This window comes from Myotis daubentonii, chromosome 6, assembly GCF_963259705.1.
Source record: "Myotis daubentonii chromosome 6, mMyoDau2.1, whole genome shotgun sequence".
In the NCBI taxonomy this organism is placed as follows: Eukaryota; Metazoa; Chordata; class Mammalia; order Chiroptera; family Vespertilionidae; genus Myotis; species Myotis daubentonii.
Genome location: NC_081845.1, coordinates 79,075,480 through 79,093,261, shown reverse-complemented (window position 1 = coordinate 79,093,261; position 17,782 = coordinate 79,075,480). Strand labels below are relative to the sequence as shown.

General features: G+C 39.5%; 1 protein-coding gene across 1 annotated transcript in view; it reads right to left on the bottom strand.

Moving 5' to 3' along the window:
* Positions 1 to 2,468: 2,468 nt before the first annotated feature.
* Positions 2,469 to 17,782, bottom strand: part of PKHD1 (PKHD1 ciliary IPT domain containing fibrocystin/polyductin) — a 409,206-nt gene continuing 393,892 nt past the window's right edge. The window contains exon 67 of the mRNA XM_059701438.1: positions 2,469 to 4,652. Coding sequence (XP_059557421.1) covers positions 4,198 to 4,652 — 455 coding nt within the window. The 3' untranslated portion in view covers positions 2,469 to 4,197. The remainder of the gene's footprint in view (positions 4,653 to 17,782) is intronic.

The window sequence follows — 17,782 nt, the reverse complement described above, 5'->3', positions numbered from 1 at the left end:
CTCTAGGTCAAAGGCTTTGAAGGCTCAACTGGATCTTTTTCTTAGGGTCTCACAAGATTTGGGGTGAGAAGCTAAAATATGCTTCTTTACCACTTATTTGGAAGGTGTATCCAGTGACATAACAGAAAATCAAGGAGAGAAGTAATCACAAAAGCCTAGAGAAAAAAGTGGTCCAAAGAGAGGAAGAGAAAGTCTGGACTAGATGCTCCCAAGATGTCATGTAAGATGAGGATAGAGAATCATTCTTGAGAATTGGAAAAATGGAAGTTCCTGGTGATTGCCGTAAGAGCAGTCTCTGTTCCGTGGAAGGGTTGGAAGGCAGAGGGAAGTCCATGGTGCAGTGAATGAACACTGAGCAAGTAATGAAATGCGTGAATAAAAGTCTTTCAAACAATTTTGTTGGAATGGGAGTGGAAAACTGCGAAGAGATCTGAAGGAGCCTGTGTAGAATCAAAGAATCAATCTTTCAAATCCAATTAGATTTCAGGAAGTCCTTCAACTACATTAAATGAATCTTCTATCTCAAAGCAGACCAGATTGATGGGCAGAATCTACTTTTTCTTGAATTGTTCCAAGCAAAGAAATCCTGGTCTTTATTGAGGACTATAAATAACAAAGCCAGAAAAATATTTGTAAACAGGCAAGTCTGTATTTTACCACTTAAATCTCATTCAACTTTATAGAAACGTTTTATTTATTTTTTGACAAATTACATTTTGGAAATGTGACTTGTCTCTCAAATATATATATAATTAGTCACAGTGCTATAGTGTATGTTGAAATCAACTCTTCTATGCTCAGTAGTATAATTCCTTTTGCTTATAGCTCTTTCAAAGTTGACACTGATACATTATAAATTCCAGAAACAAAATATGGAATAAATGCATGAGTTTTAAAGACAGAATTAATTAAAATCCTTTACTGTTATTGACATATACAATTTTATAGAACCTTGATTGAATATTTGCATGTAATTTACATTCAATTTCCCCATACTCATTTTTGCATAGAGTTTGCATACAGTTCAATGTATAGTAATTTTATACTTTGGGAGTCAGACAGCAAGACAGAAGGGAGTGATTCAACTAGGTAATAATGGAAAGGACTGGGTCCTGAGGGAGCTAAAGGCCTTTTGGTATTTAGTACCCTCACTGGGCAATAATATGGGCAAGTTTGCTGCAGGACACAACCCTGGTCAGATTGGCTCAGTCTCTTACCCTGAGATATGAAGTTCGGTCACAGTCTGGTACTTTCCCTGAACACAATCCCCAAAACCCAAGAGATGGTGGAAACTACCCTAATTTCCTTCATTCTTCTCTCAACTTTAATACCCATAAACATTTACAATTCTCTTAAACTATCTAGAATTTTAGTTTGTTCAGAATCTTGGGGGAAAGGAGTTCACCATATATAGAAAATCAGAAATGGGAGGCAGAAATAGATTCTTTGGAATAACACAGGAACAAGATATTTTTCAATTATTTATTTGAATAAAGGGTTGTCACTGCTTTAAAATACTTGCTGGGTTACCCATATTAATGGTCTTAATAAGTTTAGGATTGGCCAACCTATAGTTATGCTTTATCTAATCAGCTCATTTCCAGACATGAATGAATTATGAGCTGTTCTATTTGTTTCCAGCATTTACACAATTCTCTCATTTTTTGAGAAGGAAAAAGAGGATGGGCTTAACTATGGTTGGGGCAATTCTGGCCAGACTCTGAAATTCCATGCCCCGTTCGAGAATCCTGCAAGTTACTCTGGATGTTTGTGGCTGTTGTTCAGAGCCAAAGAATCCATTCTGACCACAGGGATCCTGGGGTTTGCTGGGGGTAGAATTAATAGGCTAATTATAATTATTCCTAAGCAGAAGGATAGAATCAAACTTGCCTTCCAGAAAGGTGAGTCTTTTGGCACAGGGAGGATAGATAAGACAATAGTAAAAATTGGGAGAAGAGCAAAGAAGGAATAGAAATAACAGAGCTGGTAGCTGACCCTTTGGGAAGGGTAAGATAGAACATGGAATCATGGTTCATTTCTAGATGTCTGGTCTGAGTGCAGGGACATAGTGTATTGCGTTAGGGAAAGCATGAGGAGGAGGGGGCTGTGAGGCCATGTCAAGGCATAGTGGCTGTGGAGCATCCCAGCGGGTAGTTCTCAGTGGCAGCTAAGTACATGGCACAGAGCTCAGGAAAGAAATCTAGGCTGGAATTTGAGATGGTGAAAGAAGTCACCAAAGTGAAAGGGAGAATGTGTAGACAGACCTCAGTAGGTAGTGCTAAGACTCCTACCATTGTATAATCCTCAAAATCCTTACCTTCTAAAATGTTTTTGTACAAAAAGATCACAGCTCTTTGAGGACCAAAGATTGCAAACAAAATTACTCAGACTAGGAAGCTACAAAAATGAGGTAAAGAACAGGTGATAGCAGGGATGAATTAAACTAGAGAAGGCATAGTCCACCTAAGCCATTCACGTTATTGTTTCTGTTGTTATATTTTTTAGATACTGTTAGTGCCCAAAAAACATACATCTGCAAAGGGATTTACCCTTCAGGCAGCTATTTTGTGCCTCCACAGTTAATGTCTGTAGGACATATTGCCCATCCATGCCCTCCTTAAACACAGCAAGTCTGGATTAAGATCTCTTGAAGTACGTCTAATTGTTCCTCCCTCTGTATTCAACACTGTGCCACGGAGAAGGCTGCCTGTCTCCTTTAGGGGCAGCGTGAAGGTTTGAGATGTCACAAGACACCGAAAGAATGGACAAAGAGGCCGAGAAAGCTCTGCCAACTCATGGCAAGGTGACACATATTTTCCCATTGATGCACTGTGATGATGACTTTTTGCCAGTATTTTCTATGGGGCTAATTCCAGGGCATCCTTATTTAAAATTCTGCCATAGAAAAGTCTGTCTCCTTCCTCTGTTCTAATTCAAACACAGGACAGCCCTTTAACCTTCTGGAGGTGGGAAAATCCTGGTTTTGTACTTAGGGAAAAGGTGAGAGGAAGTTCTTTCTGAAAATCCTGTTCCCCTCTGCTGTCTTTGCTTTACTCCTTCGGAGCACAGGGCCTTCTGGATCCAGAGCCAATGACACAGTCACGCTCCTTAAAGTACCCTTTAGTATGAACACTGATGGGCCCTGTGGAAATGTATGAATTAGATGACATTGCCATTGGCATCCTCACCCAGCTTAACACCAGTTGACCCTCTACTCTGACCTCCATTAGAGCCTCTAGCATAGCCCAGAAAGGCTGCACATGTAATCTCTTCCCCACCTCATCAGACAGCTCTCTGAAGTACTTTTCTGCCAAAGCAGTTCTCTGATAAATGAGTTAACTGATAATCCATTTGGCCTCTTGGTTATCCTGGTCTCCCAACACACAGGTTCTTTTTGTTTGTTTGTTTTGTTTTTTAATTCCAGTTGTAATTTTACCCAGTTACTACTACAAAGAACTATCTAGAAATAACTTTGACCTATAAAAAATTTATTTTCCCAAACTTGCTTTTCTTGTATGTTTATATTTAATTAAAAATCTCAGCAAATCCAATGAGAATATCAATTTTCATGTATCAGTACTCATGAGGTGCAAACTTGATATGTTTGCTCTATTGTGAGCTCCCAATAATGATTGCATTTAAGCATAAAATGAAATCAGCTTGGAAAAATCCAGGAAGTTGTGTTCTAGTTAAAAGGTAAGTTCTGATAGCTCTCTTACCATTCAAATGTTCCTATAAGACAAAAAAAATCTTACTGTAACACTGCAGAAATAATCGTAGCAGACCAGATCTTCTCATGACCCCGTAATAAGGGAAGCCCAAAGAATTGGGGGTGGTCCTCCTAAAGGAAGCTTAATAACAACCCCTACTGGTATAAGTAAGTGTTATATCATTATTAAGATGGCAAAATCAGGCTTCAATTAACAAGTAAAATATTAACAAATACTTGGGAACCTATTATTTGATTGACATTGGACTAAGATCCATAATAAATACAAAAGACATATCTAGCATTATTTCAGTCTTCAAGCATTTATATGACTATCTCCCATTTCAAAGTTGAAAAAAAAGAGATTATAGAGTCCATGTTCTTCCTTCTTAGTGTCCATATAAGTCAGGCCTCCTCTCCCCTGTTCATTTTCAAGAAACATGTTGAACATTCCGACTTTCCGCCCAAAGGCCCACGCTGCCCCTGGGTCACAGCTGTTCCCGAGTACCTTCTGGAGGGACTGGATGAAGGCAGAGCGCCGCGCTGGCACCACGGGATGCTTTCTTCTCTTGGGAATGCCCTGAGCTGCCACCGTCCGTGGCCAGCCGACTCTGTTCCTGCATCTGCTGCCTCCCGTGTCTGAGGTCTGGACAGAGCAGCAGCAGCTGATCTTGACCTGCCAGCTGGTATCTCAGCAACTGCTCTTGGGCCTCTTTCCAGTTTCCAGCCTCCTGCACGCACATCTGCTGAGCAGGAGAGCCTGGAGCACCGGTGTGCCCAGGGGATGTGACAGTGGTCGTACTGGGAGCAGATACTGTGGCCTCTTCTCGGCCACCACCCTCGTCTCGGACGGCACGGCGGCTAACCTTCCTTCTGGACACCCCGTTTACTGACTGGTGGGGGAGTTGGTTCAGCTTGCCCAGCATGACCTTCATCCTCATATCTGTGAAAAAAGAAGTAGGAGAAGAAATAAATTTAATTCTCAATTACTTGATTATACATGTTGTATAGTGTTCCTGGAAAGACATTGTCATATAATTAAAGATTGAATTTTATCAGCATATAGATTTCCAAATAATTTTGGATATATATTTTTTCATAAAAAGAAACACTGTATCCCATTCCCAATTTATAATAAATATTAATTATCTAATTAATAAATTAGATAATAAATTCTTTTGTGATGTTAATGGGTCATTAAGGATTTTTCATTATAAGCAGGGCAGCATAAATATGAAAACTAGACTACATTCTGGCCTTACCAAATGGGTTAACTTGTATTGAGAAATGTAAGTTCTAAAAACAGTCTTATCTAATACTTTGTTTTTCATGCCAAATTTATCATTTTAATATCTTTGATTTTATAGTAGAAACACTAGAGGCCCGGTGCATGGATTCGTGCATGAGTGGGGTCCCTCAGTCTGGCCTGGGGGGATCGGGCTGAAACCAGCTCTCCAACATCCCCCAAGGGGTCCCTGATTGCGAGAGGGCACTTCTGGGGTGATGCACCCCAGAATAGGGCTCCCTCCTCTGAGCATCTGCCCCCTGGTGGTCAGTGCACGTCATAGCTACCAGTCGGACGGTCACTTAGGCTTTTAGATATATAGATGTGTATAAACATATGTATAGATAACATATATATAAACATGTATCCATATGAGTGTGTATATACATGACTGTGTAACAGTATAAATGAGTACAGGACTGGAGTAAAAAAATTAGGGTTCAAGCTCCCCTTCCCTAGCTACCTGGCTCTTTGTCTTCTATCTTGTCACTTAGCCTCTCTGGGCTTCAGTTGTATAATTTTATATTACTCTCAGGTGATACTTAACAATTTACTAACATGTATTTCATTTTATTTTTAGTTATTGATTTTGAGAGAGGGGAGGAGAAGAGAGAGAGAGACTGATTTGTTTTTCTACTCATTCATGCATACATTATTTGCTTCTTGTATGTGCCCTGACCTAGAACCCACAATCTTGGCATAACAGGATGACACTAAATCAACTGAGCTACCCAGCCAGGGCCTGTATTTCAGTTTAACAGTCATTATTTTAATTGTTGTTTTCTTTCCTTTGACATTTTATTTGCGTTTTATTTTTCTATTCAACAGAATTAATATTCAACTCAAAAGAGTACAACATTGATATTGATTGCGATAAACAGATGACCTGGGTGTTTTTCTCCTTATCTGTCCCAATTCTTTGAAGAATGTATAATAGAAGCAATAATGCCGCTAGCTTTTAAAAAACACGAACATGTCATATGTTAACCACTAGCTAACCTATCATGTTATTTGAATGATAAATGATGATAAACTAGAATTATATAGAATTTTACTGATACAATTGAGTCAAACCTACCAAAACAGTATTTTATGGTATAAAATATGTGAAAGATGGTCCCTAGAAGCTAGATAGCATAGCAACTAAGAATACGGGCTTGGAATCAAACCAACCTGGTTAGATGTGCTGCTTGATCCCTCACTGACTGAATAAATGTGTAAAATGTAGTTACCCTCTGTGTGCTTCAGTTTCCTCATCTGTAAAACAGTAACAACGGTAGCAGCTACCTCATAGGATTGTTAGCAGGTTAAAAGGATGAATCATACACTGATTTTGGTGGTTGTAAAGGAGGAAAAGTATTAGTGAAGCTGGCCACACAGTGCTTATAGCCTGTGGGCTAGTTTCAAACAAGGTAAAAAAAAAAAAATAAAAAAAAAGATGAATCATGCAAAGCACTGCCCAGAGTCTGGGATGATAAGGTTAAGAGCTGGATAAATAATAACCATCATAATTAAAATCCCTAATGCTCAGATAGCTCTTAACCCTGCCACGCACTGTTCTCAGTGCTTTCTATGCATTCATTCATTTTATCCTCAAAGCTACCTGTGATATTGATTTATAATAAAATCTTCCTTTCTGGCTCTTAAAACCCTTGGAATTCCCTAAGTGGTAAAAGCAGTAAAAATGCCTGTTATGTTAACAAGGTGACTTTTGGCCCTGGCCAGTGTGGCTCATTTGGTTGGGAGGATCCCATGTACCAAAACGTTGCTGGTTCCATTCCCGGTCAGGGGACATGTCCCGGTTGCACGCTTGATCCCCAGTAGGGGTTGAGCAGGAGGAAGTAGATCCATGTTTTGCTCTCACATCAATGTGTTTCTATCTCTCCCTCTCTCTTCCTCCCTCTCTAAAAATAAATTTTTAAAAATCTTTAAAAATAAAACAATAAGGTGATTTTTGGACCCCACATAGGATAGGGGCTGGATGGGGGCTGGTTGCTATGAGAATCAATCATGTAATTAAAGGGTTGAAACTCCTACCAGCTGAGTATCCAAATGTATTTCCTTTAAAGTATTTTATATTTATGTAGTGCTTTAATCTCTGGCTGCATCCTGCTCTAAACCCAAATGTTTTCATTCTTTCCCATAATTACCTCATTTCCCACTTGTAAGAATTATCTTAAAACACACCCTAGTTCTGCCCTGGCCAGGTGGCTCAGTTGGTTGGAACATTTTCCCATACGCCAAAAAGGTTTGACTCCTAGTCAGGGCACATGCCCAGGTTGTGGGTTCAATCCCTAGTCAGGAAGCATATGGAAGGCAACCAATCTCTCTCTCTCTCTCTCTCTCTCTCTCTCTCTCTCTCTCTCTCTCTCTCCCTCCCCCCACCCCCAGGTCATTAAACATATCCTTGGGTGAGGATTAAAAAAACAACAACACCCTAGTTCTCAAATGTTTTATCCTATCTTTTAAAACTCTCTGCCTTCTTTAATTCATCTCCCCACTCATGAGTTTTTTATTTTTATACTAGGGGCCCGGTGCACGAAATTCGTGCACCGGGTGTGTGTGTGTGTGTGGGGGAGTGTCCCTCAGCCCAGCCTGCCCCCTCTCACATACTGGGAGCCCTCAGGCATTGACCCCCATCACCCTCCAATCGCAGGATCGGCCCCTTGCCCAGGCCTGATGCCTCTGGCCCAGGTGTCAGGCCTGGGCAGGGGACCCCCAGACCCCTCCGATTGCTGGCTCTGCCCCTTGCCCAGGCCTGATGCCTCGGCCAGAGGCGTAGACCCTCATCACCCTCCGATCACCAATCACCAGATCGGCCCCTTGACCAGGCCTGAGGCCTCCGGAAGAGGTGTCAGGCCTGGACAGGGGACCCCCAGCTCCCCGCGGTTGCAGGCTCTGCCCCTTGCCCAGGCCTGACGCCTCCGCCAGAGGAGTTGACCCTCATCACCCTCCGATCACCAATCACCAGATCGGCCCCTTGACCAGGCCTGAGGCCTCCGGAAGAGGTGTCAGGCCTGGACAGGGGACCCCCAGCTCCCCGCGGTTGCAGGCTCCGCCCCTGCCCAGGCCTAAGGCCTCTGGCTGAGGCGTCCGGCTCGGGCAGCGGGGACCCACAGCTGCAGCGGCCCCACGATCGTGGGCTCCGCTTTAGGCCCAGGCAAGGGACCCCTAGCTCCCGGGACTGCCAGCTTCGACCGTGTCCAGCTCCCATCGCTGGCTCCACCCCTACTTCCTGCTATCACTGGCCAGGGCGGCAAAGGCACCTGATTCTCTGATCATGGCTGGGGGGCAGGGCAAAGGCGGCCCCAGGGCCGCCTTTGCCCTGCCTCCCAGCTCTTAGCTCCCCCCTGGGTTTCCGATCACTGTCAGTGGCAGGGGGCTTCTTCCTGCTTTCCCTTTCACCTCCCTGCATTGTGCCTACATATGCAAATTAGCCGCCATCTTGTTGGCAGTTAACTGCCAATCTTAGTTGGCAGTTAATTTGCATATGGCCCCGATTAGCCAATGAAAAGGGTATCGTCGTACGCCAATTACCATTTTTCTCTTTTATTAGATAGGATTACATTGAGTGTTGAGGGATATGTCAATTTATTTGTTATAAACAATAAGGTATTGCCTGGCTACTGTTGCTCAGTGGTTGAGTGTCAACCCATGCACCAAGAGGTCATGGGTTTGATTCCTGGTTTCGGGCCTGATGCCCAGGAAAGGGGGTGCAGGAGGCAGCTGATTCATATTTCTCATTGATGTTTCTCTCTCTCCCTTCCTTCCCCTTCCCCTCTCAAAAATCAATAAAAACATATTTTTAAAAAAACCAATAAGGTATTATAGTTTAATTTTTAAAAGTTTTATTCCATTACAGATTTTTTAACATAATAAAGGAATTCAAAAGTATTCTATGTTAATGAATATGTTAACATTCATATTCCCACATGGTTGTGTTTTTTTTGTAGAGAAAAGCTAATAATAATTTAAAGTAACACACAGCGATTGTAGCAATTATCACATGTTGAGTATATATATATATATATATATATATATATATATATATATATACACATACATATATATATATATATGTTAATCCTTATAACAACCCTCTGAAATAAGTACTATTATTATATCTGTTTTAGAAGGAAGTCCACTGAGATGCAGAAGATTAAGTAACTTTCCAAGGCCATGTACAAAGTAGTGACGGATGTTATTTATTCCACAGAATTGAAGATTGTTAGCTCCAGAGTCTATGTTCTAATCTAAGCACTCCTCAACATTTTGTGAAGTTAGAGATAGCAATGAGGATTTAAGAAGACTGTTTGGTTGAGTATATGCATGGCAGTTTGGCATACATGTGAATGTTATTCCTTATGTACCTTACAGTGAAAAAAGTTTGAGAACTGTCCTAAACCCCCAAAAGGGCAAGTGGCAATACCAATATTGACATTTCTCAACCTTGCTTTTCTCACATCTCATCCGCAAATTCGTTAACCACAGTTTTGTATACTATGTAAATGATAATTTTTAACCTGTGAACTATGCTTCTCATTCAGTTTACTGAGACTGACCTTGGTTCATGTTAGAAGACAGTAATCATGTCTATATTATACTATATAGTACATTATTAGGACAAAAAGTATACTAATTTTCTATTCAATTTAATCTAACAATGAATGGGAATGGAGGTGAGAAAGAGAGAAGGTAATAATAATAATAATACAAATATATGTGATACGCTTTGATATACAGCAAGAAAATGAGAGTATCATGTTGTTTATATTGTTTCCATGATGCATCAACTAATATTCTGCTAAACCCACATTACCCATATTTCCTCTCTTCTTTTTCCACAGACTTTTGCCTAGCAAGTATCTGCCATGACCACCTAACTATGGATTATTCTCTTAGATCTATGGGAACTGCCAGGTTATACTAGTTTCCCTATGGGATCTCAACTCCTTCCAGAACTGTTCCTTGACTAGATCAGACTACACTGATTTACGCCTCAATACTTGTTGACTAGAGTTTTTCCTTTGACTTGTACAACTACTTCTATTATTGATCAATTTCCCTTGTATGACAGTTTTGTCTTCCTCTTTGAATGTTGAGTTCCTTCAGGGAAGGAACTTTTTGTGCCATCAATCTTGTCTCCCCATCATGCTCAGTTCTATGCCACATACTGATCTCAGTGTCATTTCCGTAAGTACTGCTCCCACCAGGAGGAAAAGACATAGTTTATCGAGATCAGCAAATAAACAAAGAACAAGAATATTAAATTGTCACATAGAAACATACTTAAAAAGGGGGGAAAAGAAGACAGCATTTTTATTCCTTGGTAAAAAACCAATACCACTTTATATAAGGGGCATCAAACATAGCAAGTCACCTATTTTCAACCCATTGAAGATGTTATCCTGTTTTTGAGAGCTCATCATTGGAAATCTGTTACCCCCTGTTCTTCAAGTCTGCATCCTTTAAGAAAAGACTAACACAAGCATAGCTTGCCTTTGCAAGCCCCAAAACATTTAAAAATCTCCCATGAATTATTTACATGGCAGCCCCAATCAGCAACGTACCTGACAGACTCCCTAGCTGAAATGAAAGTGCACTGAGTAAAGGTGCCCAGGGAGGCGGGCCGCCTCCCACTGTGAGGTTATAGACAGAACTAAGTCAGCACACATTATATGTCAGCACTAACATCAGAAGGAATCAGATCCTTTGATCTCGGACCTCCATAGGAAGCTTAGATCTCAGACAAATTAGATAAAAAATGAATTTATAGCAGATATGTGTCCTAAGGCATTCATTCAGCAGAATGTTTGGGTTTTAGGGAAGGAAGAATATTGAGTATCAAAACATATGAATTGGTATGCCTCCTTTCCACCTCCGCCTTGACGAGTTCCCATTAAAATGGAAAGATGAAGTTTCAAATTGCCCTCTACGCCTCTTAGAGTCCCGTGGTTTTGCTCAAGTTTTGGGAAAATGGCATAAAACGTGGGAAGATATATCCCGTCTCCATGAACAGAAGGACTTGGTGATTTGGAGGTCCGTCAATGTTTACCCACAGTCAGCTATCCTCACCCTCTTCTTTCTGTCTTCTAAAACTCTCTTGGGCAACAAACATACGCTGTGCCTGTGTTGTGTAATTGGTGTGGGTACTAGTTACTGGCTTCCTTTGCAATGGAATCATTAACAATGGCTGTCCCCTCAGTCCCTACCCCACGCCCACTGTGCATCTTTTCCCAGCCCAATCCCCCTGTGCCGTACTCAGTGTTGGATGACCTAGATTCAGTACAAAAGCCCAGTACAATCAGCTGAACCTTGGAATTTTAGAACAATCTAAAGCAGAGAGATGAACTTCTGATCAACTGACATAAAGAATGTAAAAGGTTGCAGGTTTGATCCCTGGTTGGGGGTGTGTAGAGGAGACAACTAATGAATGTTTCTTCTCTCTCTCTCTCTCTCTCCCCCTCTCCCTCTCCCTCTTCCTCTCTTTCTAGAAATCAATGAAAGCATATCCCTGGATGAAGATTATAAAAAAAAAAATGTACTACAACTTGGTTTCTCATTTGACAGTAATGGCAACAGCCCACCCACATATTGAAGAAGGTCTATGCAATGGTTAACAAATAATATTCAAGTATTCATTCTAATTTATTAATTGACAAATATTAATTAATTAATAGCATACTATTTCTTATGTTTTCCAGGTTATTTGATCAAGTGAAAAAATTATCATTTATTTTTTTTAATATGTTTTATTGATTTTTTACAGAGGAAGGGAGAGGGATAGAAAGTTAGAAACATTGATCAGTTGCCTCCTGCACACTCCCTACTGGGGATGTGTCCACAACCAAGGTACATCGAACCTGGGACCCTTCAGTCCGAAGACTGACACTCTATCCACTGAGCCAAACCGGTTAGGGCTATCATTTATTTTTTTAATAAGCAGTGCATGACAACTCAGGAAGGTATGAAGATTTTAAAAAGAGAAAGAATGAAAGAATACCTTTGGTCTCACATTATATCATAAGTGGTCTCTATTTTATTGTTTTTATAATACTCTAGCAATGTAATGTTTTAATAAACCTAATTTAACTCATTAATCCATCTAGAGTTTACTTTGGTATATTTTTTGAAGCATAAATTTAGATTGCTAAATGTCTTAAATAGTCAAATTTCCTAGCTCCATATATAGACTAATGCTTCTGTTTTCCTTTACTTTTATCTCCTTGATCCTTTATTACATTTCTGGAACTAATATTTATATCTATATCTAATTGAGGTTATTTCCGCTAAGGTCCTCATATTTCCTTGTGTCAGTATCACATTGTCTTAAGAATAGTAACATAAATATGATCTCTAGTTGAGCTACCCTTTCCCATTGCCATAAAATCCATTTCTTATTAAAAAAATAACTTTGTGTCATTGTTTTATATTTTCTGAAGAATTTTAGATTCATCTTATGTTGTTCTACTCTGTATAAAATAACTGAAACTGTGATAAACCAAAGTTAACTTAGGAATAATTGAGGTTTTTGTAATATTAGTCAATTTAATTAGAAACATGCTATAATTCCCTATGAATTCTAGTCTTCTCTTTAAGTTATTCAATGTAATATACTTCATTTTTTAATAAGTGTAATATATCTCTTGTTAAGTGTTTTTGTTTTCTAAGACAGCATATTATTTGGTCACTATTATGTATTTTATTATGTTTCCTAACTGTATATGAATGACTTACACAATGTTATTTTGCATAGATTGGCATTATCTATAATAATAAAAGGGTAATATGCTAATTAGACTGGACATCATTCCGGAAGTCCTTTTGGGACTGAGAGAAGCCCGGGTCCCGGGTGTCAAAGGGAAGCGGGTGCCTGCAGTTGGGGGAAGCAGGCCTACTCTTGCACAAATTTCATGCATCAGGCCTCTAGTACTTGAATAAGTTACCCAAGTTATTTATAATTTATAGCAATTAATTATTAAGTCTTTTAAGTTAATATTAAATAATTATATCATCTACAAATCAGCATGTGTTTTATCCAACATTGTCTCTTGACTTTGCTGTACAATCCGACTGCATATTTTAGCATCCCATCATACATGCTATATTATTATGGTAAGAGTGAATCATGTGTTTGTCCTCATTTAAGGAGGAATTCTTCTAATATTCCAATGGTTAATGTGGTATTGAATCTTGGTTGTAATTAGCATTGGAACTCTCTATCTTAGTTAGCAGGCAGGCTCTTATTCCTGGTTGCTTTAAAACAGTTTTCTTAAGGAATTAAGTGCTAGATTTTAGTCATGTTTTTAAATTAGGAGATGTTTGCATTTTTATTATATAACATGGACATGCTATTTACTAATAATTTCCAAATATAATTTTACTTTCTGGGAATTTATGACAACTTCTAATCCTGAGATGTTTTGTTTTTCCCTGACTCCAGACATCTTGAACCCTTCCCTCTCCTCCCCACTCCCTGTTGTTTTCATAGCTTTGTACTTTCAAAGGACACTGATAGTCCTTTATATTTTACATTCACAAAACACACCATATATAGTCAACAGGACTCTAAAATGGTAGAGATGAATCTCTGAAGTTGACGGTGCCATTCTTATATTTGTTTTCCATTCCCATTGATTTCACACACACATATATTTATATAAAAAATAATACATATATATATATTTTATATAGGACCAGTGGCCAAAGATCAGTGTGTGATTTGGAGAAGACAGCCCTAAGGTATGCAGCAGTATCTTCCTGCAAAGACAAAGGCAAAAATGGTGGTAAGGAAGCTGGGGCATGAACCTAAGGCAGCCAGCAGAAAGCATCGTCTGGAAGCAGGAAGTCACAGATTGCAAAATATGTGCAATCACTATCCTAATATTAATTTTGTGAACCTAAATAAACTTTTTATATCTCTTTTAGAAAATATAAAGTTTTCTTTTTTTTCCCAACAGTTCAAAGAACTGCTGGAATTTCATCTCTATCTTCATCATTTGCTTAACAGTAGTCATCAGTGGTCTATATTTTAACATCCTATCGTAAAAGTGCTTTGGGGATTAGAAAAGATACAGAATTTATAGGATAGGATCTGGACAAAATGAACACAAATAATTACATTACATATAAAAGGTGTTAAGTGAATAAGAGGAAAGTGTTATAAAAGTTGACAGAAAAAGACTATCCCTTTTACATAAGAGAATTTGAAAAAGAGAAAAAATATTTGACCTGTGATTGGAAGGAACGGAACATATTAGATATGTGGATAAATAGGGTGTTAGAATGAGAGACCATTGCTAACTATTGTTGAGTGAATAATGAAGATGTGAATTTAGAAACTGGGAGGCTATGTTGTGTTTGGGGTATACTCTCCTGGAGGGAAACGCGATAGGGTGTGGAGGTATGGACATCAAGGAGTGTACTAACTGAGGCAGAACTAGAGCAGAAGACAAAAAGCAGACATGGCAAAGGTGGAATTGATAAAACTTGGCAAATAAAGGCATGCAGTGGTAAAGGTTAAAGTTAATTCCAAGGTGTAGGAGATTTGGGGGCCCTTCACCAAATTAGGAGAATAGGGAACAGTTGAGAAGGAGTGATACAAAAATTGAACATTGACAAAGCAAAGCTGACACCCGTCCTGGCATTTCTGTAAACCTGGGTTTGTGCAAACCACACAACCAAAGCCCTTAGCAAATGAGATGAAACTGTGGTATAATTTAGGAGCTAGAGGAACTAAACATGTAACATAGAATAATGATATTCTTTCTCTCTTTTGGTATTTTCTCTTTCCTTTAAATCCTTCAAATACACCTTGTTGATGTGCTTGCATTGGACTTAATCATTTTTGCTCGGAATTCTTCTGTCATTTTCCCTAAAATATTATGCTTGTGTCCCAACAATATCTGAAGCTTATACAGGACCGAGGACCTGATATCACAGCTTTGTAACTGCATGGAGAGGACATTATAAGGTACTAAATAAATATCAGGAGGTAGATAAATACTTATGTATTTATTGGTTGATAAAATCTAATTGCCTCCACTAAGTCATTCCAGAAGTCTCTCACTTAAATGTTACAAAGATGAGTAATAGCTTTTGCCAGCGTTTCTCAACCTTGGCGTTATTTTAAGTCCAGTGGTCTTTATTGTGTAGGTGGTCCTGTGCATTGTACGATGTTTACAGTATCCCTGATCTCACTAGATGTCAGCAGTATCCCCTTCCCCCAAGCTGTGACACAAAAATGTCTTCAGACATTGCAAATGTCTTCTGAAGGTAGAATGACCAACTGTCCTAATTTGTCTGGGACTGAGGGAGTTCTTGGGACACAAAACTTGGAGGGTTAAAACTAAGAAAGTTCTGAAAACCAGAATGCGTTTGCCACCCTACTTGGGGAACAAAATTGCCCCTCGTTGAGAACCACTGACCCGGGGGAACAGAGAGCCATCTATGTGCAATGAATTCCAAAAATCATAAGTACTACTGAGGAGGCACGCCTTTAGAATGCTTGGAGCCCACAGAGAAAATACTCATTTTCAGTGAGGTGAAAAGGATTGGGGAAGACTTTTAAAAATAAGGAGGCACTCAGGTGGTGCATAAAAGCTTGAGTAGATTTTAACCGGTGAAGACAAACCATCCAATTGGAAGCAATTGTGCAAGCAAGTGGGTGGGAAGGTGTTACACAAGTCCCTGGATGAGTGAGCTAGCGTGGTGAGTACTGGTATAAGCAGGGGGCAGGAAGGTGAAATCCAAACTAAGATTCGGAAGGCAGGACAGAGTCAGGTTTTGAAGGGCTTTCAGTCTTAAGTAACAGTTTAAAACAACAGTAAATAACACCTGACTTGTTCTGCATTCATTACTGATTTTGACTCACTTCATCGGCACGACCACCCTAAAGGTAGGCAGTATTTTGCCAGCTTTACAGATGAGAAAACTGAAGGGCACAGAGAGGCCAGCTGACTTGTTTGAGGCCACAAAGTAAGTCAACAAGAGAATCAGGATGAAACCCCGTTCATCTGATCAGAAGTCAGAAGGTTTCATGTCCTGAATTGTCACATTCTCCTGCCTCTCCAATCGACAGTGGGAACTCATTAAATCTCCTGAGTAGCAGAGTGACAAGAGCAAATGTGAATTTTAAAAGCTGGCTCAGATGGCTCTATAATGTCCAAAACCTGGTTGGTAACAGTGAAATACGAAGGATATATGCTTCACTCCCTTCTTTCCCCATGACAGCTCTCTAGCTCCCCGCAGATTGCATCCATACAATTCTTGGTAAAAGCCATAACATGGTGAGTTTACAGTCTAAATCTACTGGAAATAATTAGCGGAAATAATTCCATCCGCTAAATAATTTTAGAGCTATGGAATGCTTATGAGAGAGATAGCCAATTACTTTATTAGCAAATGCTGAAAGTTTAAAAACACAGAGGGAACAGGGACACTAAAGTGCTATGGAAATAATGAAATAACACCACATTTATTTAAAGCTAGCGATAATTAGGTGTTATGTAGCTGGTAATAATTTTCAAAGAAAAGCAGGAGATGCCTCATTACTTGCCTTGGAAACAAAGCTCTTTAGATTTGGACAAACCTTAAGAGACGAGGAAAAAATCTGCTATGATCCCCAGGGGAGGATTCATACAACACATCTTTCTATTTTTAACTCGGATGCCGTAATAAAATGGCCTCTCTGACACTCCCATCTCTTCCATCTAAACCTTCCACAGGAGCGCTGTCCCTGGTCTCATTCCAGGTAATTTATTAATCAGCCACCACATAAAAAATGGTCCCTAATAAAACACCCAGGCACTGTGGACTGCCTAATGTAGTTAAGTTCAGCAGGGCAACTGAGATTCATGTAGAGATGGCCATATTAGATTAGGGGAGAGATTAGCATCACTGTTGCCATTCCCTGAAGAATAGAGCTAAATACCCTATCCTTCATTCACAGAGCTGAGTTCAGATGATTGTTTTGAAATACTGGTCCTGAATTTGCATGCAATAATACAGACTTCCAGAAGCCAAAGTTAAAGCAGTATTAGATGGAATCTAGAAAGAATTCCCCGTCTCTCTCTCTCCATTCTTCTCACCCCTCCCCCACTCCCCTTACCTCCCCCTCCACCTTTTGGGGCAGGTCCAGGAGCTGAAGTATAACTGACTAATTTGTTAAAAAATAAAAATAACCTCATTTTCTCCATGGGAAAGAATACAAACAGGCAAACAAACTGATACACACACACACACACACTTACCGGAATTCATTGAACTAGTTAGATTGAGGCAGAACAACATTGGACTACTATTTTTTGGTTAAGCATGCACTCAGAACCATTAAGATTCATATTCCTTTTCAAGCAGAAAACATGATAATTGGCTATTACTTAGAAAAAATAGAAATATTCTCTTTAGAGCATATGTTTCAAAATGTTTTAGATCCATGGAAATTATGTGAATATTTTTCATACACCACATCTATTGGCAAATGGATTTTGTGATATGTCCACTATCTTTCTCTTTTCTTTATCCTTAGAAGGACAAGGGCAAAACATTGGTTTGAGGCAAATACCTATCTTTTGTCTGCTTGGCACCAATCTAATGGCAATTTAACAATATAACAAGCAATGTCATTTGGTATAGTGTACAATGTAAGCAGATAATCCATTTTGCTAAAAGAACAACTAAGCAACAGAGCAGAACTTGACAAAGCTGACTCATTTCTTGAGGGTTCTATATTCAATCTAATTTGCATAGTTGGTATTTGGCAGCTACACTCTCTTCTGTCCCAAATT